Raw genomic sequence first — 26,033 nt, 5'->3', positions numbered from 1 at the left:
TTTCCATCCGTTAATGCCTTTATTAAACTTTGTATCTATGCTCCTCTAAAGAACAGATTACAATTTCACATGGTAAAAGTATTTTCCGCGCGTCGCCTTACGGTCCGGAAGCCGCCTGCCTGGGAGGATGAGCCGGAGTTTGCGCTCTGCCGAGAGCAAACCTCCGGGCGCTCACTCCGCTTTCCCGGTCCGTGCGTCTCCTCTAAGACCCCAAGAGGGTCTGATTCACTGGAAAAGCATCACTTGCTGAACTGAAACTTTGCCCACGAGTGTTTGACTTTTTTTTTTTTTTTTTTTTACGCTGCATCAATCCGTTTCCCAAAATCACTGTAAATCTGAGTCACCGCTGACAGCAGGAGACCTTTGGTGGCACCCGGGTGTAGGCGCGTTCGCAGAGGAGCCAGCGTCTAGGGACTGACACTGGGAGAGGTGACTGCCGCTCCGGCACGGTTATCTGATAAAGCCGCATGTTCCGGGGCTGCCGCTTGGTTTCCTGTCCCAACAGCCCAACGCGCACCTCTCAAGCCTTTGTGGGAACCCTGCTCTGCGACCCAAATCCCCGAGAGCCCCGAGAGCCGGGACCCAGCGCATGCCAGGCCAGCCTTGGCCCTAGTTCCAGGCGTCATAAAAGCTAGTGTCGTGGCAGCTGCGAGCGAGCACCACCCTTCGCACCACGCCCGCTATAACTTGGCTTCCAGCTTGCGCCGCTGAGAGCGCGCCCCTTCTCTGGGCTCGGGTTGCAGCGGTGCAGGGTAGAAGGCCCAGGCGGCCTTCGCATTGGTGATGCCTGCGATTGGGGCGTGGAGGGAGGTGTCTGGAATGTTAAAGGCAGAGATCACCCTCAGGGCATCATCCTTCACCGAGTCGCACAGATCCAGCAACTGAAAAACACAACGCAAAGTGACAGGTCAGATGTTGGCTCATTTGCACCGTGGCGTGCGTAGGCTTTGCGCCCACTCCCCACCCACCCTACAGGTACAGGGGAAACTTGTTTCCCTTTGGATTTTCTGGGACCCAGGAGGGTAGAGGCCGTTGGTCATGAATAACCTTCACAATACCTTATCATAGAAATTCCTAAACCTGTGCCACCTGTCTGGCGGAAGCCGGCTCCCTTCAAACAGGGTTGGGGGCAGGCTCCAAAAATTATATGGGAATCTCAAGACCAAGGTCTGAGAATTTATCACTGGTCCCCTTGTCTGCCCTGCCCACCCCACCGCTCCAGTCCCCATCATAGCCCTCCTCTCCACCTCTGGAGTGCCTGGGGTGCCACCCTCTGGCGTGCAGAGGCAACTGAACAGGAAGAGCATGAGACAGGTGAACTAGTGGAGACATGCCCCAGTTTTCCCCAGACTAGCACTTTCTCACCCCTGCCTGGCAGCAGGCCATGGTTCCTGAAATGCGCGGGAGGTGGGACTGGGGATACTGACACCAAGCATTGGCATCTCTGCACCTTCCACCTGGCTGATGCAGGAAATCAACCTGCAGTTAAGGAGAACACCAAGGAACCCGGAAGATACCCTCATGTATTCTGGAAGGCATAGATAAGACATCTCAGCAGAAGGGAGGGGAAAACGGAAGCTAGTGATTTGGGGGGAGCTGCATTGGGTGTATTTTAATTTCATTGTCCATGGTTTAAGTGCCAGTGCATTTTTTTTTTTTATTCTGGTGTGTGGGGGGAGGGGTGGTGGTAGTGGAAATAAAGCTATCAAAATAATAGATTTTTTTTTTCTAAAACTCAACAAGGAAGGACAAGGCAGAGGGACTGCTTTCCTTTCCCATAACCAGCTGCATACTTTACCCCTCCATTTTCAAGTTTTCAGCCAGCCATAAATTTCTTTCACTCACCAAATCACAGTTAGTCCCCAGTTTTCATGGTTCATTTTTATGGTTTGAAAAACATCACTTAACAACAGCCCCACCTTTGCTGCCCTCACAGTGGTGGTCATCACTAAGCTATACTAACACTTGTAAAGAGCACAGTTCCCTTAAAGGAGCCCCAAATGCCATTTTAGGTGTTTAGAGACAATGAGGGGAGGGGTCCCCAAAACAGAGGTTGGGGTAGGGTAAGGGAAATAGTCTAACAATACAACTTCCTTTAAATGTGCTCTATTACATCAGTCATTTCTAATGAAAACCTTCATTCTTTACACACTGGTTAAGCATCATAAAATCAGTAGTGAAAAGACTTTGATCATATTTGCAAGATGCACTGTGATGAACTTTCACTGACCAAGATTTCAAAGTTTGTAATTAATACTCTTGACAAATCCCTGACTAATCTGTCAACTCTTAAGGTCTTTAACCACATACTTCAAAACCATGAGATGGTGTATAAGTCCTTAAACCTTCTACATATTGTAATTTCATTATTCAAGATAACTTTCCCTTTAGGTTTGCATCATGAGACTCAACCAGTTTTTGTCATACATTCAACAATGGTGGAGATTCAATTATCTGAATGAGTGTTAAGTGGAAGAGAGTATGAGTTTGGTCTGTTCAAACACAGAACAAGTACTCAGAGACAGAAATTGCAGGAGGCAGATTTCTGTTCAACATTTTTACAACTTTAAAAATAAGAATAAAATAGATTTTTTAAAAAGGATCCAATGGCTGGAGTCCTATTCTATGGTACAGATTTTGCTGGGCTTGGGAGGTTTAGTAATACACACTGTGGCCCCAGGCCTCCTCTATTAAGGAGATATTGAAGAATTTTTTTTTAAAGATTTTATAAATTTATTCATGAGAGAGAGAGAGAGAGAGAGAGGCAGAGTCACAGGCAGAGGGAGAAGCAAGCTCCATGCAGGGAACCTGATGTGGGACTTGATCCCCGGTCTCTAGGATCAGGTCCTGGGCTGAAGGCGGCACTAAACCGCTGAGCCACCTGGGCTGCCCGATATCGAAAAATATTAAAGGCTTTTTATAAATACATCTTAATACAAAGTAAACTTAGGTAGTTACTATAACATTTATTATTATGTATACAATATATATTTTTTTATTATCAGGGAGCCCCATAGGACTAAGCAAAGTACAGGCATACCTCAGAGATACTGCAGGCTCAGTTCCAGACCATGGCTACGAAGCAAATATTGCAGTAAAGCAAGTCAAATGAATTTCTTGGATTCCCAGTGCATACAAAAATTATGTTTACACCATAGTGTAGTATGTTAAGTGTGCAATAGCATTATGTCTCAAAACAACATATATTGATTAAGAAATATTGTTGCTAAAAAATGCTAACCATCATCTGAGCTTCCAGCTAGTCATACTCACTGATCACAGATCACCATAACAAACATTATAATAATAAATAATAAAATAATAAAAAGCTTCAAATATTTCAAGAATTACCCAAATGTGACACAGAGACATAAAGTGAAAAAACGCTGTTGAAACAATGGCGTTGATAGATCTGCTTAGTACTGGGTTGTCACAAATCTTCAATTTGTAAAAACTGCACTATTTATGAAACACAATAAAACAAGGTATGCCTGTAGTATTAAAGTTTAGCTTTATTACCAAACATACACCCCCATAATACAAGCACAAAAATAGCACATGTTGTAACCTCCCCCTTGCTCCCCCACCCATACCCCATTCTGCCAGTATGTGACCCTACTGTGCTAGATGAAGCATCCCAAGCCCACCCATCTCAGTACAAAGAAAACTCACCAGCTTTTGAGGAAACACCAATGAATAGGTGCCCTTAAAAATAAAAGAGCATGAACAAAGTTGTAAATTCTTAAGAAAAATTTTCAAGGATAGACCTAAAGCATTGGCAGTATTGCTCTAAAATAATAAGAACATTGGATCCACTGAACTATCCAGGGAGTGAAATTTGAGAATAATTACTCGGAAGAAAGTGGAAGCATTCAACACTTGAGGGACAGTAGGTGGACAGGGTAACATATGGATTTTCAGGAGGAGATTTATAACATCAATTTGGCTTCCTACCCCCACCTAGTTGCAGTAGGTTCTCTCTTTTTCTTCCCCCTTTGAAAGTCTTAGCAATTTTCTTATTCCAGTTGGGAGACTAGGATGGTTTAGAATGGGCAGTATCTAAGCTTTATGGCACTCTGAACAAAAAAAAACCTGTTTTTTTCTCATGTTGGTATTAATTATAATACAGATGCTCCAGGTGTGAGGTGTCCAGTGAACTTGCCGCCACGCCCCAGCTATTCCTATGACCCTGTGCAGAAGTTTTTCTTGACTCTTCCCACATCTCCCACCTCTGTTCCCAGCACAGGGGACCTTCTGGTATTCTCTGTGTCATATCTCTTACCCCAACTTGAAATGTCCCTCAATTAGCCCTTTTCTTGCTTGGGCATTGTGATGAGTCTTTTTCTCCATCCCTTGAACCTGGGCTGCCTTGTGGCTTGTCTTGACCAATATAATGTAGAGAAAGTGACACTGTGTGAATTCCAGAGATTAGGTCTCAAGAAGCTTCGCAATGCCCACTCTTGCTTCCTAGGACCCTGAGATCACTTGCTGTGCAGGTCTAGCTCACTGGATGTTGCCCAGGGCCATGTGGAGAAGGTAACTAAAACAGGTATCTTCCTTTTAAAATTCAAATACCATTCACTAGCAGTGGGGTGGATCATCTTCAGCTATACTTCTACCCTCTTAATTATCTGAGGCCAAATTCTATAATTACACAATTAAAGCAGTTAACAGTGAGGTGTAACTCACTGATTGGCTTAACTGAAGGAGAATTTCAGTTGTAGAAACAGTTTATAAAGCCAAATGACTGTTTAGTCAGTGAGGTATCTGAGAAAGAATTTTTTTTTTTTTTCTGAGAAAGAATTTGAATAGCAGGCTGGAAGTCCCACTGTAGACCACCACCCACTCTGCTTTCCTAATCTGGTTTAGAAAGCAAATCACCAGGACTTGCCTTGTAACCATCTGCCATGCCTTTATCATCTCTTCAAGGGGCTTTAGATTCCAACAAAAATACTCAGTAACATCAAAGTGTCAAGGATGGGGGGAAAAGGCAGAAAATATTTGCAACTGGGGATTCCAAGTCTTGTAAATGTTTAGGTTCTCCTGCACCATTAGAAGAGGGGAAACAGGGCAGCCTGGGTGGCTCAGTGGTTTAAGCGCCCAGGGCGTGATCCTGGAGTCCTGGGATTGAGTCCCATGTCAGGCTCCCTGCATGGAGCCTGCTTCTCCCTCCTCCTGTGTCTCTGCCTCCCTCCCTCTCTCTCTGTGTCTATCATGAATAAATAAATAACATCTTAAAAAAAAAAAAAAGAAGAGGGGAAACAGATGGGGCCCAGCTAGACCTAACCAGAGTCATTTGGTGTGATGGAACGGACTGGCACATTTCTATCACTTTCTTTCATGGGACTGTAGCATTTCCCTGCTCCCAGAGATTTCTTAAACAAGGATGGCCAACAGGGGTTTGTCTCCAAGGCCTGGAGTCTGTCTACTTATAAAGTGTCGGTTAGAGGTCTGACCTCAGAATTGGTTGGGAGGATGGAATGAGGTAGTTATGTGAAGGCTACCCTGTAAGTTGCAAAAGGCAGCAAAAGAAAGTCGTTGATTCTTTATCGCCCAAATACCATCATTAGGGCCTTTAAAGGCTTCCAAGAAACTCATATTCACTAAGTTTCAATGTGCATCTGTCCCTTTACACAGAGACTTGGAGACTGAGTGTGACAGTATATGGAAATCTAGCCACACACATGGACACATGACTTGCCACATCTATCCAAATGGATTTCTCTTTTTATTCTAGGATGCCTATGGTGTTTCTTGTTCAAAATAGATTTAAACAGATCCTTCTTAGAGAAGGTATACATCAACACATATGCCTTTCATCAGCTAGTAGGTGGGCTCCACTTGTGATGTGATGGCAGCCTGAAAATGACAAACTAGGGAATAGGTACAAAGATGTTTCTTATTGTATGATTTGGTCCCTTTTATAGGTCTGAAACCTTTTATAATGATTGTATAATGATTGTATATGTGTGCACATGTGTGTTCTGTAGCCCCCTGATTCAGACCCTCACCAAGTTCTTTAGAGTCTTACCTCACAAGATTACCTTACTTGAGTATTGTTTTGATCTGATAATTTTCTTCCAAAAAGCCCAGAATCACTTCCACTTACTTCTCAGGTTAAAGTAAAATTATTGATTGTGAACTTGAATCCTTTAACAGTATTTGATTTCTTCTGTTCCGACAACTAGTTTCCTTACCTACAGCCCAAGAACAGTCTGCCCCTTCACCATGGGCCAACCAAATTTATCTTGTTTTCCACCTGACGATCTTTATTATTAACTGAATCACCACATTTGCCATTCTTCTTTACTTGACACACTCTAACTTAATTAGGCCTCTTTCAAGCCTTCTGTTCTTGGATATAGATTACCTACCAAGTATAGCCTTCGTGAAATAGTTCCTGTGTTAGCTGAAAGAACATGGACATGTCATTTAACTTTGCTCCAAATCACATACCTCATAACTGGTACAACCAGGGTTTTAACCCAGAGCCTTCTGCTTTCACAGCCCCATCTACCTATTCTTCCTCCATCTTTCCCCCTTCCTCTAATGTTTCTATCCCTGGAGGGTACAAGGTGTTTCAATGAGGGAATGCTTCTATCCCTGTCCAAATTTTTGACCTCTGATGTTCTTCCTAAGTCAGAATTGATGTTCCATATGTGCTGAGTGTGGTCTGGCCAGCCACACTAGCTCACATTCCCCAAGAGGACTAGGCGCCATGGGCAGCCCTGGGGGCCTCTAGGATCTTGCCACTAGAGGGAGTCGCTGGGGATGTTGGCTTCAGGGCCAGCTGCCATGATGCAAAAGGGCCAGCCTGATGATCTGGATGCTCTTCCTGAGAAAGATAAGACTCCCAGTCTTCAGAAACTAAGCTTAGGCCAGTGAGGCTCAGGTACAAGGGTATTTGAGAAACAACAGATTTTCTGTCTTGCTCTGCAGGTTCTTCTTCAGGAAGTTGGATGAACTCTGCTGGACAAGTCTTCAGGCCTTCCCTCTTCCTCTGTCCATACCTTAAGTCACCAAACACAATTCAAATCCCTTCAGAAGAGCAACTTTTGACTGTCAAATAATGGTCAGTGAAAATTACCACAATCAAGGAATTCAATCTTCAGCTACTATAGACTTTCAAACTCACTGAATTCTCAGAGGCTGTGACCTTACTTCTTTCCCATTTGTTCACCTTTCCTAAAGAGTCACCAACCCCTGAAGACAAAGGGTCAGGATGGTAGGTCTGTATCAGGTAATCTGCCACCTTAGCTCCAAATGCTTGGCTAGTGGTAAAGATAAAGAAAAACATACTTGAAACACTCACATGGGGGCATAAAAGCACACGATGTGTTATGATTTGAGCTGTCTTGATTTACATAACCACTGGAAAGGGGAACTCTACTCTTGTACTGACCACTTGCATCTCAAGGCAGCCAGACCTTATTTGATTTGGCTTTCTGATCCCAAGAACATGTACATTTTCATGGCTTTCTCTACAACCAAGTTCCATTAGCAAGAAATGAAATTCTGTGGTTCTATTAAATAATCAGGACTCTAGCTTCATATTTTCTCTAAATCAATATAAATTATATTTTATTTGATTATTTCTTCAGCTAATAAAAATATTTAGTATAATCTGAAATGTCAGAATAGAAAAACTGCCTTCCTTACCAACCAAAACCAAAACACCTCATTTTGCCTAACCAAAGAGTTCATTTTGAGGAGAGACAAATTAACCTCCAAAATGTCCTTCCTATTGCAATGTTTTTCAACCAGAGTGTGCACGATCCTATTATTTCCTAAATATTAATGACAATGCCTATTTCAGTAAAGGAGTAGGACTTGGAACCCTGGGGTTCTGACTTCCAAACCACGATACCTTTCTTATCATTAAAATGTAAGGATTAAGTGAGTTTGGCACAAAGTGAGTATTTACAAACATTATTATTATCATGTGTTCTTTAGTTAGTAAGAAGAACAATTTCTTTATAACTCTGGCATTTTCCATTATGAAGTCTGCTTAATCATCATTACCTAAAACACGGATGCTGAGACAGAGACATCAACTTTAACCACTTAATAAGAACTTCTGACATTTATTCATACTGGTACTGATTCATAAGAGGAAAAGTTTTAAAAGAAGAAAAGTACATCTAGCTTTCCCTTTAGAATACAGGAAACCATATAAAAGTATTGGCAATGGAATTAAAGTAACCACAATGCCGCTCTTGGTAGCATTTTCTACAAAGACATTTACATGAAACTAGAAAGAATATTAAATTAGGTGGTTATAAATAAAGCTTCACTATTAGGTTCACACCTTTTCATACAAAAGAATGCGGTTTTTTAATCAACTAATAGTTCAACCTTGTAAATCCAAACCTAAAGAAATGTGAGCATATTCAAGAGGGAATAATTTTCAGTCCAAAATTTTTTTCGAGAAGCAGAAGCCCCACAAACTGCCAGAACTAAATGTACAGTAAGAGTCTAAATTATTATGGAGAAATTCTGTGGCAGTCAGTTCTGGAATTTTGAATTTCATGGACCCAAAGAATTTCAAAAGTAATTTGGAAGGACTTCTAGTTAGGATGTAGAAAGATTTAAGAGAACTTTGCTCCCATAGTAACAACCAGAAGTTGAACTCAGTGAAGATTCAAAGATATCCCAGGCTGTAGTCTAATATCCTCCCAGGTCAACTGCTGACAGGACAAAGGCACTATGGGAGTGGGGGTGGAGCTTGGGCTAGGCACACTGACCTTAGTCTAATTAAAGCAGCTTCTGCTCAACTGGACTCTTGGCGGAATCTTAATAAAAGATACAGATTGAAACAAAGAAGTAAACTTTTTTATTCTTATATGTCATGATCGAGTACTTAGAAAATCTCAGGGAATCTACAAATAAAATACTTGAACTATATGGTGGGTTAGTGAGCTTATGTGTGTGTACTAAACATGGAACATACATATATAAAATTAATTGTGTGTGTACTAAACATGGAACATACATATAGAAAATTAATTGTGTATTATTTGCAATAGCTTTAAAAAATTAAAAAACACTTTGTGCTAAATGTAATGAAACGTTCAAGAACTCTATTACTGAAAATTACAAAACACTGCTAGAAGGAATTAAATAAATGAAGATATATACTATGTTCATGGATTATTAAAATATCAATTCTCCCCAAACTGATAGATTTAATGCAATCACAATCAAAATACCAGCGGCCCCTTTTTTCAACCTATGAAACTCACAAGCAAATTCTAAAATATGTATGGAAATACATAGTTTTCAGAATAATAAAAACAATTTTGAAAAGGGATAAAAGATCAGGAGGCCTTAAATTTTCTGGTATAAAATTTAATATAATAATCAAGATAGAATTAGCAAAATAGGAGACAAATACATTAGTGGAATAGGATAGAGAGCCCAGAAATAGACCCACACCTACATGGTCAAATTTCTTAATACAGAAATAAACTATTTCCATGGATAAAAGATGATCTGTTTAACAAATGATAACTATATAAATGAACCTCAACCCCTACCTCTTACTGTACTCAGAAATTTATTTGAGATAGGATATAGGTCGAAATGTAAAAGTAAAAACCACACAGCTTCTAGAAGAAAGCAAGAGAGAATATCTTTGCAACCTTGGGTTAGGCAAAGATTTCTTAGACAAGGCCCAAAGACACTAACAAAAAAATTTAAGTTGATAATTTTTTTCATCAAACTTTTAAAACCTTCAGCTTCTTGAAAGATGCTATTTAGAAAATGAAGGGGCACTTGGGTGGCTTAGTCAGTTAAGCATCTGCCTTTGGCTCAGGTCATGACCTTGGGGTCCTGGGATCAAGCCCCACCAGGCTCCCTTCTCAGTGGGGAGTCTGCTTCTCCCTCTCCTGCCCCACCCCCAACTCATGCTCTTGCTCTCTATTTCAAATAAATAAATAAAATCTTAAAAAAAAGAAAAGGAAAGGAAAGGAAAGAAAAGAAAAGGAAAGGAAAGGAAAGAAAAGAAAAGAAAAAAAAGAAAAGAAAGAAAAGAAAAGAAAAGAAAAGAAAAGAAAGAAAAGAAAAGAAAAGAAAAGAAAGAAAAGAAAAGAAAAGAAAAGAAATGTATAGGCAACAGACTGGGTGGGGAAAATCCAAGTACCTGTATATAGGATGTATAAGTCTTATAACTCAATATTTAAAACACCAATAATAGTACACAATTTAAAAATGGGCAAAAGACTAAGACCTAGGAATAACCAGTAAGAAACTTGAAAGAATGCCCAACACCATTAAATATCAGGGAAATGAAAATTAATACACAATGGGATATTATTATGCACCCTCTAGAATAGATAAAATTTTAAAGGCTGAAAACACCAAATGTTGGTGAAGATAGAACAATGGGATCCTCATATATTGCAAGTGGAGATGTAAAATGATACAATTGGGGCATCTGGGTGGCTCAGTCAGTTAAGCATCTGACTCTTGATTTCAGCTCAGGTCTTGATCTCAGGGTTGGAGGTAAGCCCCATTATCAGGCTCCACACTCAGCATGGAGTCACCTTGAGATTCTTTCTCCCTCTGCCCCTCCCCCCACAAGTACACACAAGCTCTTCTTTCCTAAAATAAATAAATAAATCTTTAAAAAATGATATGACCACTTTAAAAAAAAGATTTTATTTATTTATTTGAGAGAGAGAGCATGAGCGAGAGAGAGAGAGAGAGAGAGAGAGAGAGAGCACAAGCAGGAGGAGGGGCAGAAGGAGAGCAGACTCCCCACTGAGCATAGAGCTCTGTGTGGGACTCTATCCCAGGACCCTGGGATCACAACCCAAGTTGAAGACAGACACTTAACTGACTGAGCCATCTAGGCGCCTAATACAACCACTTTTAGAGAACTGTTTATGGTAGTTTCTTAGGCAGTTAAATAAATGTCTACCATACCACCCTTTAATCCTACTTCTAAGTATTTACCAAAAGAAATGAAAACATATGTCAAAAAAAAACCTTGTATAAAAATGATCCTGACAATTTTATTTATAGTAACCCTGGTCCATGATATCATAAATGTCCATCAACAGGAGAATAAATAATTTTTTAGCACAAACTTCTGTAATGCAAGAAAAAAATTAAAAGTCTTAAAGTCTTCAGTTATTTTTTTCTTCCCACAATGCATATAAATAAGACAATGTACTGCAATACTCATGGAATGATGCAACTGAGGTCTATTGGAAGTAACAAGGTCAATTCCTCAAGATTGATATAGCAGAGACCTAGAGAGATCAACATTTGGGAAGGAGAAGGGGTTGGGAGAGGTGACTACAATGAAATACCACTTAGGAAAAAAAAAAAAAAGGAAAGAATGAACTACTGAACATATCACAGACATCATAATGACCAAAAGTAGAGTCTATCTGTTTCCATTCCTCTGAAGCTCTAGAGTGGTGACAAAGTCAGAACCCCAGGGATGAAGGAGAGGGATCAAAAGAAACAGGGATGAGGGAAATTTCTTCAGTGATGGGGTATACAGTATAAAACCTACCATGGGAATTGCCAAAACTCACTCAACTCACCAAGATTTGTTTTCTTCAATGTATGTAAAGTAGACCTCAATTTTTTAAAAATTAAGAGAAAAGGAAAGGAAAAAGGCAATATGGGGAGAACCAACATGTAATTGAAACATTTTTGGGTGTGTGTCAAGTAAGGATATCAAAAAAATGGGCCATGATCACTTTTATTTAAATGGTAAAAAGCAGGAAGAACATAATAACATTTTTAATGAAAAGTTATTTTTCATTATGAAAAACTCAGTATCTTTTATTTTCCTCATTTTGCCAGATAGTTTAACTCTTTTCCTAGGGAAAATTCCTTGCTTGGGCTTATAGACATCAGGATTGTTTCTCAATCCAGCAAGGACTGGAAAGGATCCTCTAGATAAAATCAAGCATTGTCACTGGATGGAACAGTTGCAAGCAGACTCCTCAACATGAGAACAGAAGGACTGGGGAGGGTTCAAGTGAAAAAGGACTCAACAAATGGAAGATCCAGGGAGACCACCAATCTGAGTTCAAATGAACCCAGGAAGCTCTCCAGAAAGCATTCTATCAGATACCATTTTTTCTTCTCAAAAATTAGTGAAAGCTCACTTCCAGGAGGATGGATACACCTTTCCCTATTCTCCCACTAAACACAATGGAAAACCCTGGACATTAGATATATAACAAACATAAGAAGACTCTGAAAGATGAGGAGAAGAAAACAGACTCTTTAGGGACACTGGCAGTTGGGGAATGACACAGTGGTGAATTCCCTGGGTTTTATTTTTACCTCATATATCCCATAGTCAGAGCTAAAGAATCTGGCAATCCAGGAACATGAACAGATGATCTCTCCAATCAAAATGGGCAGCCAAGCAAGACAGAATTTTAAACAATAACCACCCTCCTCCAGCCAAACACCACAGAAAACCCATGGTTCCACACCACCTGTGTCTCTCAGGGCTGACTAGTGAGTTTAGTCTTCCAGTCCTTTTACCAGGTTGTAAATGAAGTGTCTGCCATCATGTCAGTGGAGACCATATGGGGAACCTGGGCTTCCACCATTACCTGGCAGTAGAGATGCAGTCCTTCCCCTTCTGGATGGAGTGCTGCAGAGGAGGTCTAGTAAGAGGAAAGACCTAACCATCACATGGTGATAGCAAAGACACTACCAGTGTTAATGGACCCCACATGGGGAGCAGCAACGAAATTCTCCTACCCCTCACCATCAGGAAGGTATCAGTGGAGGCCGAATTGGCAACTTCTGTCTTCATTCACCAGGAACGAGTAGCATCTCTTGGATCAGCAAAGGTTGAATGGAGAATTGACTTCTGTCTCTATAGGGTAGTAATGAGGTGGTATGCTCCTTTTCCTTTCACTGGAGCATTGGATCAAAAACATAAGGCTTAAACAAAATCCAAAGTTTCATAATTTAATACCCCAAACGTTTAGGTTTCAATCAGAAATCAAACTGAAGAAAAATACAATCAATAGGTGCCAACACCGAGATGACCAAAATGCTAGAATTATCAAACAAAGATTTTAAAGCAGTCCTCATAAAAATGCTTCAACAAGCAGTTATGACTACACTTGAAACAAATGAAAAAAAAAAAGAAAATCTCAGCAAAGAAATAGGAAACATAAAAAAAAAAAAAGAACTGTGAAGACTGAAAAATACAATAACCAACATAAAAGCTCAGTGGATAGCCTCAACAGCAGATTGTGGGAAACAGAGGAAAGAACTGGTAAATTGGAAAATAGAACAATAGAAATTACTAACTCTGAACAATGGAGAGAAAATAGACTGAAAAGAAAAAGAACAGGTTCAGGGACCTGTGTGATTATAACAAAAGATCTAACGAGTATCATCAGAGTTCTAGAAGGAGAAGGAAAAGAGGGCAGGATTAAAAAGAACTTGATGAAATGACCAAAAAACCCTATTTTGGTCAAAAAACACAAACCAACAAATTCAAAATGCTGAGCAAACTTCACCCAGGATAAACCCAAAGGAATCCACACATGGCACATCATAGATAAACTTTTGAAAACTAAAGACTCACCCCTCCAAAAAATCTTGAAAAGAGAGATAAACAGCACACTTTACTTATCAGAGAAAAAAGCAATTTGGATAAAAATGGATTTTCATTATAAACCATGGAAGCCAAAAATGCTTGCAGGTACTGAAAGAAAAGAACCCTCATCTCAGAATCCTATATATAGTAAAATACTGTCCCAATTTTCAGATGCCATGCTTGTCTATGTAGAAAGGTCCAAGGTGGGCACCTGTTGGTTAAGCATCCAACTCTTGGTTTCAGCTAAGGTCATGATCTTAAGATCATGACATCAAAACCCATGCTCAGCACAGAGTCTGCTTGAGATTCTCTTTCTGTCTCTTTCTGCCCCTCCCATTTGTGCTCTCTCCCTCTCTCAAATAAATAAATAAATCTTAAAATGAAGAAATTTGCAAGAACTCCTAGAATTAATAAGTGAATTAAGCAAGATTATAGGATATAAGATTAATATATAAAAAATCAATTGTGTTTCAGTATAATAGTGATGGACACCCTGTGGACACTTAAAATCAAATAATGCAATACCATTTACAAATACACCAAACTTATTCTAGATAAAGATTTTAAAGCAATTCAGTGGAGGAAAGGTAACCTTTCAATAAACTATTCCTGGAGCAATTGGACATTTTTTACCAAAAAAATGGATCTCAACCTCAGTCTTCTACCTTCTACTACCTTCATAGACTGAAATGTAAAGCGTAGAAGTAAAAAAAAAAAAAGAAAAAAAAAAAAAAAGAAAAAAAAACCACCTTTGGAAAAAGCCTATAGAATAAAGTTTCTAGGATCTAGGGATAGGTGAAAAGTTCTGAGACATGGCACCAAAAATACAAAAGGGAAACTGATAAACTAGATTTCACCAAAACTAAGAACGTCTATTCTGGGAAAAGGCCATGTTAATAAGATGGAAGGACAAGCCAACTGGAAATATTTACAAACTATGTATCTGAAAAAGGACCAGTATCTAGAATATATGAAGAACTCTAAAAACTCAACAGTTAAAAAAAATCTCAAACAACCTAATTAGAACATGGGCAAAAGAAAAGATGCCAGAGCAGACATTTCAACAAGGAGGATATACAAATGGCGCAAAAACACATGAAAAGAAGTCATCATCCATTAGGGAAATGCAATTTAAAACCACAATTAAATATTACTGCATACCTTTCAGAGCAGCTAAAATAGAAAATAGTGAACCACCAAATGCTGGTAAGGACATGAAGAAACTGAACCACTCCTATATCGCTGGTGGGAATGTTAAATGTTACAGGCACTTTGAAAAACATTTTTGCCAATTTCTTTTAAGAAAATCAACATGTACCCACCATTATTTGACCCAGCAAACTCAGTCTTGGGTATTTACTCTAGAGAAATTAAATGTAATTAATTTAAAAAATTAAATTAATTTCTAGAGAAATTAAAACCTGTATTCTCATCAAAACCTACACATGAATGTTTATAACAGCTTTATTCCTAATAGACTGGAAGAAAACCAGATATCTTTTAAAAAGTGAATGGCTTAACAAATTGTGCTGCATTCACTCCATGGAGTACTACTTTGCCAATAAAAAGAAACCACTGGCACATGCAACAACTTGGATAGATTTCTAGGAAATTATGCTGGGTGGAAAAATCCAGTCCCAAAACGTAGCATATTATGTGATCCCATTTACACAACATCTCAGAATGACAAAGTTATAGAAATGGAGAACAGATTAATGTTTGCTAAGGATTACAAGGGAGGCAAGGAAGGAAAGAGGGTGGGCCTATAAAATAGCCACAGGAGGAACCTCTGTAGTGATGAAAAAGCTCTGTGTATTTACTGCATCCATGTCAAAATCCTGGTGTGATATTATAATATGGTTCTGCAGCTGATACCATTGGGGGAAACTAGGTAAAAGGGCATTGGATCTCTTCATATTATTTCCTACGAGTGCATGTGGATCTAGGATTCTCTCAAAATAAAAATTACCCTCCCCCCACCATAGTCAGCATAAATTTCAGATTAAGTTTAATAAAATGTTTTACATAAGCATAAGGGAAGATTCTTTCTTCTTTTTATTCTTTTTGGTTGGAGCATAATGTACATGCAGAGATACAAGGAATGAGCATGTTCTAGCTTGCTAAATTATCACAAAATGAACATACTCATGTAATATTATCCAGATTGAGAAATAGCTCACCTGTATCTCAAAAGACCCTGCAAAAAAGTCATATACTTGAGTTGGGTATTTTTCTTACATTGTCTAAGCAATAGCCAGTTTGGTTACAGAATGAATGCCTGGTAGTTCTGTGATGTGAATGACCAGCTATCCAGGGAAGAGGCATACAAGAGTCTTGGTTTCCTACAGACCTATGGGATCTCACAAGTGAGTCCTGTCCATTGTATGTGCTTTAAAATGGGGCCACCCTGACTTGCTGTCTTTGTACAGTTATTAAGTACCAAGTGCTTTAAGTTCCCCAGAAGTAGAGAAGGCCACAGTAGTATCTAGCCTTTAAAATCAAAGGGAAAAGGTGACAGCCTCAGAAAAAAGAAAAGCAACTACAAACACATTTTATTTTGTAAAAAAAATTCATTTCTAGCTGGAATATTAATTTCTACCAAAATGGATATAGTAAGGACCAATCCTGTTTTAAGTTCAGCAATTCATTTAAATTTTATTATTATGGAATCATATAAAACCCACCTTGTCCTCAACTGCAACAGGGTCTGCCCTAGTCTCCTTAGACAGCTAAATTCCATCTCCTGAAAGGTCTTTTTGATGTAACACAGCTACTCTTAGGAACAACTTCACCAGTGGGAAATCGTTGCTGTGCATCCTGAGGTAAGGTGATGAACCCAGAGACTTTTGTGGAGGATGCTCCAGTTACCAAGCATTACAAAGATCACCCCAAGGAACCTAGGATAATGCAGGGTCCAGAAAAACTCAGAGGCTGGAGCTCAGCAAAACAAATTCTCTTTCCTGTGATTCTAACATGTTATCCTTGAATGAAGGAAATGGAATGATCCCAGTGCATACTCCAAATACACAAAGCTTTACTGTGGGGCAAAGCATGAGGTTGACCAGGTGGTTGCCATACAGAAACCAGGATGGCAGGAGTGGTGACCTCAGGGTCCCTGGCCAAACTGAAGAAATCTAAATCCCACTTATATTTTCTTAACCTTAGTTGAGTGGCTTGCACTCATAGGTTCAACAATATATTTTATGTGGCTGAAAAACAGACTTGGCCGGGGTTAGAGGGAGGGGGAAGGGAAAAGAGATTTCCCACTTTCTTAGTGGCATTCTGTTGGTATTGCTATTTTTCTTCTCTGAGTTCTCTGGGTTTTGAAAAAGAAGGTGGACCAGGATGCATCCATATTCTAGTTGGTTCCTACTGTCTCCAGAAGGTGAACCAGAGGGTCCTACAGAAGTGAAAGGAAGTTAAAAATAGTTCTGGGGATATTTTCAAATCTATTGAAGGCTTTAAAATTTGATTCAGTTGCATTCCCTGTATGACCACTCCATTGTACTATAATTTCATAATACCCCAGCTTTCTTTTTTTTTTTAATTTTATTTATTTATTCACGAGAGAGACAGACAGACAGAGAGGGGGTGCAGAGGCACAGGCAGAGGGAGAAGCAGGCTCCATGCAGGGAGCCCCATGTGGGACTCGATCCTGGGACCCTAGGATCATGCCTTGGGTTGAAGGCAGATGCTAAACTTCTGAGCCACCCAGGGATCCCCAGTACCCCAGCTTCTTGACCAAAGCCACCAAATAGGAGAGGTCCCCCTCCACCCTAATAGAATGGGTTCTTGGGGTTACACTCCACATTATCTTCTCCACTCAGCCTAAAGGACACAGCCAAATGTCACAACCTTGTCACTTGCTTATAGCCAAGTCAGATAGGCCTTACTGCATGGGTAGGACAGCGGCGGGTGAAGGAACCACAGATTCCTTCTCAAATTCTTACGAAGAAAAGCAAGAGTCTTTGTAGTAAATGAGGCCAAGCTTGAACTGAGAAACTCAACCTCCCTTTCCCGGTCCAAGTGTGTTTTTAACATCCTGTGCCTAAAAACCCAGTTCACGTTACATTTGACTCTGGCATCTGAGCATCTCTTAAGCTGCCTTGATCCACGTGGTTTGGCTAAAGGGAAGCAAAAGAATAGGAAATCTGAGTGCCCATTAGAAAGGGACCTTTAACAGAGGCAGCATGGAAAGCAGCCCTGCGGTAGCACTTGTAGGAAGTAAAGGGCATGTATTCTGTTTCTAAGCCTCACAGGTACAGGTCTGATGTACATGTTCTGGAATTTGAGATCTGAAGAGAAGGGACAACATCCCAATCCCATCTTTTCAGCTTGGAATTCCTCCCTAAATTTTCTTCCTGTTTTGTTTCTTCTACCTCAAGCCTTTTGACTTAGTTTATACTCTACATTTAGTTCAAAATACCAAATGAGTGTGATCCATCTTCTAAATTTGAAGGAGCCAAGTAGTGTCTTGGCTTTTGGGATCTGGTGTCTGCCACACTTCTGCACATTCTTACTCCAAGCCACTTTTCCTAAGACTAAATCAATGAGTCACTGAAATCAACATGGTACATCTAAACTACTTGAATGACCCATCAATCCACAGGCTTGAATGTTTTTCCCTCTTGATGATTCAACCATTTGATTGGCTAAACTGAAACTAAAACCCAAACCTTAGTGGTTGTTATAGACTTGAGCAGATACAGCCTAAGGGGTCATTTGCTATCAATAGACTCCCCAAGAGCAGTTCTCCCTCAGGGAGAGGAAGGATGGTTCCTCTCAATGCAGCACACCAAGGCTACTAGAGGCTGTGTCTGTTCCTATGTCCATTTGCTGGCAAAGGTATTGGAGGGGACTTGTCCTGGCGCATCTGGGCTTCACCCTAGCACATCTAGTGGACACTCCAAAATGAAAACAGTCTTAAAGGCATGGAAGAACGATTCAGGGGGGACACAGTGCCAGGCATCTGTTGCTCCAGCAGAAGCTGTGCAGTTAAGCAGAAACTGACAGGTTTCTCAATAGGACAGGACTCAAATAGGACATTAAGGCAATGTTTGGGTATAATATGATCGAATATTGGGGCTGGAGGGGGGGTGTCAAGATTGCTTGGACATGGTCATGATCAGTATTTATTTTCTCTCTTCTTGAATGAATTTTTGATTTTTTAACATTGTTACTCTTATAGGCAATCTCCCATAGCCTCTGGAAGGTGCAAAGAGTGGCCTTCCTTACCTCTGGGCTGGGTTATGTGGTCCTCCCTGACCTCCCTGCAGATCCTTTATAATATGCTTTCTCACGTGGTTCCATTATTTGGGTTTGGGGCAGGAAATAGAACCTGATTAAACATTTTGCTAAGTATTATTTTCACCACACTGAATAGGGTCTTTTTTGATCTGCAACCCACAGCTGGGCTGTGGTTCTCTCAACACACATAAACTTTAAAGCTTCCTCCTGTGTTGATTTCTTGGCGTGAGCTGACCACATGTCTACATACTTGCTTCTTCTTTATATGACACCAAGACTCACTGTTCCAGTGCTGGTGGGCACTGACAAAACAGGACAGTTGTGCCCAGGAGTTCAGGGAACAAATACTCCAAGGAGAAAAATGAGGCTACTCTATCTAATATGGAAATTTACTTTAAGGGCTGGCATAAAAAGTAGAGGACTTAAGGCCATTTGCAATAAAATACATAATTTTAAGAAGCTGATTTTTTTTTTTTTTTTAGCAAAATGAAGTTAGTTTTAATGGCGACACACAATTATTAACCGTTAAGACTATTTTGAAAGGCTTGCCTTCTTAAGATGAGACTTGGCTGATTGTTACTCCCTAATGCTGATAATTACCTGAAGCAAAATAAATACAAACGTCTAGATTAATGAAGAATGAAGCAAGACTAATGGCCTGGGCACTACATTTTCCAAGAACAAAGTACACAATTGCCCAAGTGTTCTATGCATACCCTTGCAAAAGTACCTAATGAAAAGGGAAGGGAAATATTTTACTTAGGGGCCTTGTTACAATGGAGGCCTGGGGGCTCTGCCACAGGATGGTCTCTGAGCTACCTACTTTGAGGGGAGCTTTGCGCAGTGGCAGTATCGTAGCCAATGAGGTTTATCCGAGGCGCGATTATTGCTAATTGAGGGGAAAAAGGTAGAGCTGACTCATCCTACACTTCAGGCCTGGGAACATGAGAACATCAAGGTACTAGAGTCCACAAGCCTCACATCTACCATGCCTTAAATCAGCAGCAAGTCAGCCTGAGACTTCCAATCCTAAAGTGGATTAACAGCTATTCACATTAAAGGGTGCTTGTGAGGATTACACAGGATAATGCATGTGGATGAGCTCTGTCAACAGCTAAATTCCAGTCCCCCCCCCCCCCAAAAAAAGGAGCTAGTTATCATACTATGAAGGGCTGGAGGGGATTGGCTTGAGTTTAAAAAGAAAACAAACCTCAGCCCAACCGCCTCTTCTGTGGGCTGCCTGTTGGACAACGGGGCACTTGTGCAGCCTTTGCAATATGTGGATGGATTTAACTCACTCTGGGACATCAGACAGGCCTCTGTGAAGCTTTTGAACTCAGATTTTTGTAGCACTCCATGCAGACAAGTGGGATGATGCTTAATCCACCTCCATTTGGGATTAGGAGTTCTGGTTTCTAAATTCAGCTAGAATCTTGGGCATGGGTACAGCCTGACCTTTTTCCCCCTCAGGATTGGATTGGGGTTATGGATTTGGGGGAAGAGGGAAGTGCTTTTCTCACCATACTATATCACAAGTACATGTCATCAACACAATTTATTATTAGTGATATTCACTCCACACACTTGGTTAAGGTAGGATCTTTACAGATTGCTCCACTGTAAAGTAACTTTTCCTTTCAATGCTCTGTTCTTTAAAATAAAAGAAAATCATTGAGTCCAACCCACACTCCAGGGAAGGGGGAAGAATCTACATACATTAGTAAGAAAGACTGGTCTCTTTTACCCCATGTATGTTTACATTTGTTTATGTTTATTGCTTAATCGTTTATTTATATCATTATGGACTTTTGTTTAATTCTTTTATAACTTTGGTTTACAAACCAATGCTATGTTATTTATTTTGTTGCTCAAATTATTCCAGCATTGGTCATTAGGAGCTCTTTTGGTTATCTCTTTCCAATTGGGCATAACCCAATTGTGGGGTATTTTGTTTTTGTTTCCATTTGAAGCACTTTCTCACTTTCTAGCACTGAAAGATGCTCCAGGCTCATCTTATGTATTCATTGCCCCTGTGCTAGAATCAACCATTTCTCCAAGGACTCTGCTTCCTTTTATTGGAAAATGGTATTAGAAACCAAGAATTGAACACTGGGTGTACTTGTTATTGATAGCTAATGCTGATTTTTATCCAAATAAAATAAATGAAAATGTTTAGAGTCAGAGAAATACAGGTTTTTACTAGCTGTGTTACTTTGGGCAAGTTACTTTGGGTTTCCATTTTCTCATCTATGTGTAAGGATAATGAAAATGATGTAAAGGGCTATTGTGGGGTCAAGTGGTAAAATATTGAAGGAACTTTCTGTTTCTGATACTAGAGAGCTAGATTCCCCCCTGCCCCAATTGTTCTGCTGAAAACAAGCAAAATTCTTAGAGAAAATATAGGAATCCTTTTCAAAGTACCAATGATCTGACAAAATAATAATGGCAAAAATTATGGGAAAGTAGGAACCAAAGGAAATAAACAAGAAAATTGCATTTACCCTGAAGGCATTTGCCATGTCCAGCAATTTTTATTTTTACTTTGACAGCCTTAGAGTGGCTGGGGTGGCAGTAGGGGTGATGATAGTCAAAACCAGGGCCAGCACTAGGCAAGAATTTTAATAGAGACCCTTGCTACAATAAGCTGGATGCCGAACAGTTATAACCTAAGGGAAGAGTGAAGGAATTACTCTTCTTCTTTGAATTATTTGAGTCTTATAGGAAGTCATAAGTCTTGAGTTTGGTTTAAATTGGGTCATAAAGAGAGACCTTCAGATGCCTTAAAAGGGGAAAAAGGTGACTTCAATTTGGCCTTCATATAAATCTCACAAATCATTTTTCAATAACAATGACCAGCACATATTAAAGATAACAATACACATAGCGAAAATTATAGACAAAGAAATAGCCTGGTAAAGTCTTAAGATATTGGGATTATTAGCTATAGACTATAAAATATGCTTCAATGCATAGAGAAATCAAAGACAAAATTGAATATATCTTTAGGGGATAATAAACTAAAAAGTCATATAGATGATATAAAACAGAAAACAAAAAAAAATATTTTTAAAGATGAAAATCCTAACAAACAGAATTAAAAATTTAGGGGATGAATTAACCAGCACATTAGATGCACCTAAAGAAAGAAAGAATCAGTAACTTTGAAGAGTTCTCATGTGAAAGCATCTAGATCAGTTTCAGTAATATCAATCGTCCCTGTCTCTGATCCACCCTTTCACAAGTCCACTCCTGTTAGGCACTGCAAATTGGCCCAGACATTTTAGAGAAAAGAAGCTACTAGTAACATTTCTGAAACCTCGAAATGCCCACAAAGGGGTGTGTCAGAAGTGGGAAGGGAAGTATCTGTGCTAGCTACACTACACTCTTCCCCCTGGGGATACTGGGAAAGCAGAGAGTAGGGGTGAGGTGCTCATGGCTGGTAGCACTGAGATTGGCAAAAGAAGGCCTTGAGAGGTCTTATAGATCTCAGCAACCCACATCTAGCCCCACAGATAGTTTGTTCCAAAATGTCTGGCGGCTCTCTGCTTATCTCCCAGGCTGCTATAAATAACTAGTAAATGAAAAGTGTGGAAAGTATGTTGTACTAATAGAGTGTAAAGCACTTCAATGTTGTATGTGAAAATTGGTTTCTTTTACTCAACATTCTTTTGATGTATTATTTATCTAATCTATATCACTGAAAAACCTAATCATGTGGAGTTGAAATCTTCATGTAGCTTTTTTTAAATTAAAAGTATTCTTTTATCCTCTCCCAAAAGTGGATATTTTCTTTGTAGAAGATAGTCAATCTTCAAAGATAGCTGCCATCAATTTTTCCTTCCTTCTAGGTGCATGCTCCTCCACACAATGAGAGGTGAAGTCTTTTCTCTAGCCCAAATCTATACTGGCCTTGGGACTCCCCTGCACAAACAGAATGCAGCTGAAGTAACACTATGTTAGCAGTAGGCCAAGCCTTGACATGACTGGCATCTTCCACTTCCTCTCTGGAAGCCAGTCATCAAGTAAAACAGTTAGTTCTTCTGACACTACCGTGCTGTGAGGAAGCTCACATTGGGCCACAGCAAAGGAGACAACTGCCCATCAGCCCCCACATGATCCTGCTACCCCAGACAAGGTGACTACCATGAGAGTGAAGAAACCACCTTCACAGCCTCGGCAGACACCTCATATAGCAGGAGAACCATGCAGCTGAGCCCCATTCAGATGTAGCATCATGAGAAATAGTAACTGGTTGTTATAAGCCACTAGGTTTTGGGGTCATTTGTTACACAGCAACAGATAACTGAAACATCTTTACAGTTGCTTTTCTTCATGATCATTTTTCTTCCAAAAAGGAAAAAGATTCTCCAAGGTTATTCAGTGTCCACTGCAGCCCAGCTCCTGGAGATTTCTCCTGGCTTTCACTTGAGACATCAGCCAAACTGGTCTTCTTGTCATTTCTTTTTTTTTTTTTTTTAGAAAAATTTTTTTAAAGATTTATTTTTATTTATTTATGATAGACACACACACACAGAGAGAGAGAGAGGCAGAGGGAGAAGCAGGCTCCATGCCGGGAGCCCGACGTGGGACTTGATCCCGGGACTCCAGGATCGCGCCCTGGGCCAAAGGCAGGCACGAAACCGCTGAGCCACCCAGGAATCCCCTTCTTGTCATTTCTTAACATGTCTGTCCTGAGTATTCCTATTTCTATGATTTTACTCACTTCACCAATCATGTCTGAAAGCCCAACTGCACACCCCCTCAATCATACCACTGCTTGGTTGTAATTATTCACTCTTGAAATCATACAGGAATGAGATCACTCCTTGGGTACTTGGGTGGCTCAGTGGTTGAGTGTCTGCCTTTGGCTCAGGTCATGATCCGGGAGTCCCGAGTTCGAGTCCCACATTGGGCTCTCCATGGGGAGCCTGCTTCTCACTCTGCCTATGTCTCTGCCTCTCTCTATGTGTGTCTCTCATGAATAAATAAATAAAATCTTTAAAAAAATTGCAAATAACATAAGGGAGCAGAGCCTTTCCAGTGAATAAGTCCAGAGTCCAGAGGACAGAGATCACTTAGGAGTCAATGCCATTTTTTTTCTTAAGATTTTATTTATTTATTCATGAGAGACACACAGAGAGAGGCAGAGAGAGAAGCAGGCTCCTTGAGGTAATCTTGATGCGGGACTCGATCCCAGGACCCTGTGATCATCCCCTGAGCCAAAGGCAGATGTTCAACCACTGAGCCAACCAGGCATCCCTGTTATTTGATTTTAAAGTCAGTTTTGTGTCCTCAAATATAATAAGCTCCTTTGAATGCAGACACTGAGCATAGACTTGTTTATGTTACAGCATCTAACGGAGGGTCTGAAAGAGAGGGTCTTCAGGAAATGTGTTTTATAGATGATTATGCACTTTTTTAAAAAAAGATTTTATTTATTTATTCATGAGAGACATGGAGGGAGAGAAGCAGAGGCAGAGGGAGAAGCAGGGTCCATGCAGGGAGTCTGATGTGGGACTCAATCCTGCCACCCCGGGATCACACCCTGAGCTGGAGGCACTCAACTGCTGAGCCACTCAGGTGCCCTAATTATGCTGTTTTATATATTTTTTTCTTTAAAGAAGCATTTTGGTGGTGATTCACTGGTTCTATCTTCATTTTCAGGTGCTCTGTAGCTATAACATTGAATTTCCATTACTACTCCTTACATAAAAATACCACAGGTCTTTTTTTCAGAATATGAAGAATAAGTTAATAGGTTTTGGTAAGAAGTAGGAAAATTAAAATCATTTAATACTTTTTTTTTTTTTTTGCCAAGACAAGGAAAATGCTTTTGATTCCCTTTTCTGCTTTTCATGTCAGAAAGTTCATGCACAGTGAATCATTTCCTTGTCACTTAAACTCTGAAGTGTAATATGATCATGGTAGGCAATGAAAACATGTACGTGAAGTCCCAGAGGCATAAAAATCCATGAGTGGAAACCGATAGAAGATTGACAGGATTGTTTTTTAAGAAAGCAAAGAGCTGACAGTTGATGCACAAAGGGTTTCTTCTGCACACCAGGGACCCTTACCTGACTCCTAATCCTCGTGCTGGCCATGGGAGTCAAATATTTATGTTCTAGATACCAGGCTCGCTCCTGGAACACCAGCTTGGTTGCATATAACAGACAAAACTAAGGTGTGGGGGAAGAGGGAGAAATGAACAAATAGTAATATATTAGAAAATAAAGAATCTAAGGAAGAGAAAGAGAAATAGCATAGTATTACATTTCATTAAATCCTAAAATTTAATGCTGTCTCAATATAAATGGTCACATATTGGATGTGCAGTATATGTTTTATTTTTTAAAACTGTTCTATAGAACATGTAAAGCATATATAAAAGTAGAAAGAATAGCCTAGTGAACTGCCATATGGCCATTCCCCCCAAACAAATATTAATTCATGACCAATCTTGCTTCATCTATAACCTCACCCAGTTCTCCTTAATCCCAGGTTATTTAGAAGCAAAATTCATATATAGTACATTTTAAAACATGAATGTAGTATTTTTATTTGCTTTCCTTCTCAATTAATGAAAGAATATTCCAATATTCTGAACATTCTGAACATCATCTTGATATTTTCTGATGAGCCTGGTGTCATTAAACTTTCATAAAAATAGCATTCCTTATTCACATTTGTTTCAATACATTTTTCCTATTATATTCCTGAAACCTATACACAGAACTCCTTCACAACATCAATCACATCAAGTAATGATGAGTTTTCCTGTATCAAGAAGCAACTTTTTAATTAACTATTCATTTTGTTTTTAATACTCAATCATTTTTAAATTATACAAAAACAGAGAGAGTAGTATAATGTACTTCTGTCTCCATCACCCAGCTTCCACAGCCATTAACTCATGACCAATCTTGTTTTATCTCTTCCCCTCTTTCTGCATTATTGTGAAGCAAAGCTTGGTCATACCATTTCATCCACAGCTTTTCACTGTGTATCTCTAAAAGATAATGACACTTTAGAAGTAAGATTAATAAAGTCCACTCAAGTGACAATAACAAAACCCTCTTATTCAGCGTCAAATGGTAGTGATCTGCGTGCCAGAAGACAATATGTGTTCTATGGCTCATGAGACTCAGAAATCACACTTTGAAGTCACATAGACTATATAGGCTCTTCCTTCTTTTCC

At 39.8% G+C, this 26,033-nt stretch overlaps 1 protein-coding gene, 1 long non-coding RNA gene and 1 pseudogene across 5 annotated transcripts in view; 2 read left to right on the top strand and 1 right to left on the bottom strand.

Moving 5' to 3' along the window:
* ACOXL (acyl-CoA oxidase like) overlaps positions 1 to 26,033 on the bottom strand; it is a 347,270-nt gene continuing 321,237 nt past the window's right edge. For 2 of the 4 annotated variants that reach the window (XM_049095681.1, XM_025453977.3), the window contains 2 exons: positions 24,913 to 25,014; positions 1 to 881 (listed from right to left, as the gene is read on the bottom strand). In XM_049095681.1, the coding sequence (XP_048951638.1) occupies positions 681 to 881; positions 24,913 to 25,014 (303 nt within the window). In that variant the 3' untranslated portion in view covers positions 1 to 680. Of the gene's footprint in view, positions 882 to 23,958; positions 24,205 to 24,912; positions 25,015 to 26,033 lie in introns of those variants that run through there. The other 2 variants (XM_049095682.1, XM_049095680.1) reach the window with 2 other exon arrangements.
* LOC112664420 (uncharacterized) lies at positions 771 to 7,545 on the top strand. Its single transcript, XR_003139702.3, has 2 exons — positions 771 to 907; positions 6,940 to 7,545. It is a non-coding gene; the product is annotated as an uncharacterized LOC112664420 (long non-coding RNA).
* Positions 19,671 to 19,748, top strand: LOC112665155 (U4 spliceosomal RNA; annotated as a pseudogene).

The sequence above is a fragment of the Canis lupus genome, chromosome 17 (assembly GCF_003254725.2).
Source record: "Canis lupus dingo isolate Sandy chromosome 17, ASM325472v2, whole genome shotgun sequence".
Taxonomy (NCBI): domain Eukaryota; kingdom Metazoa; phylum Chordata; class Mammalia; order Carnivora; family Canidae; genus Canis; species Canis lupus.
Note: the sequence above shows the minus strand (reverse complement) of the source record. Positions and strands in the feature narration are given on the sequence as shown.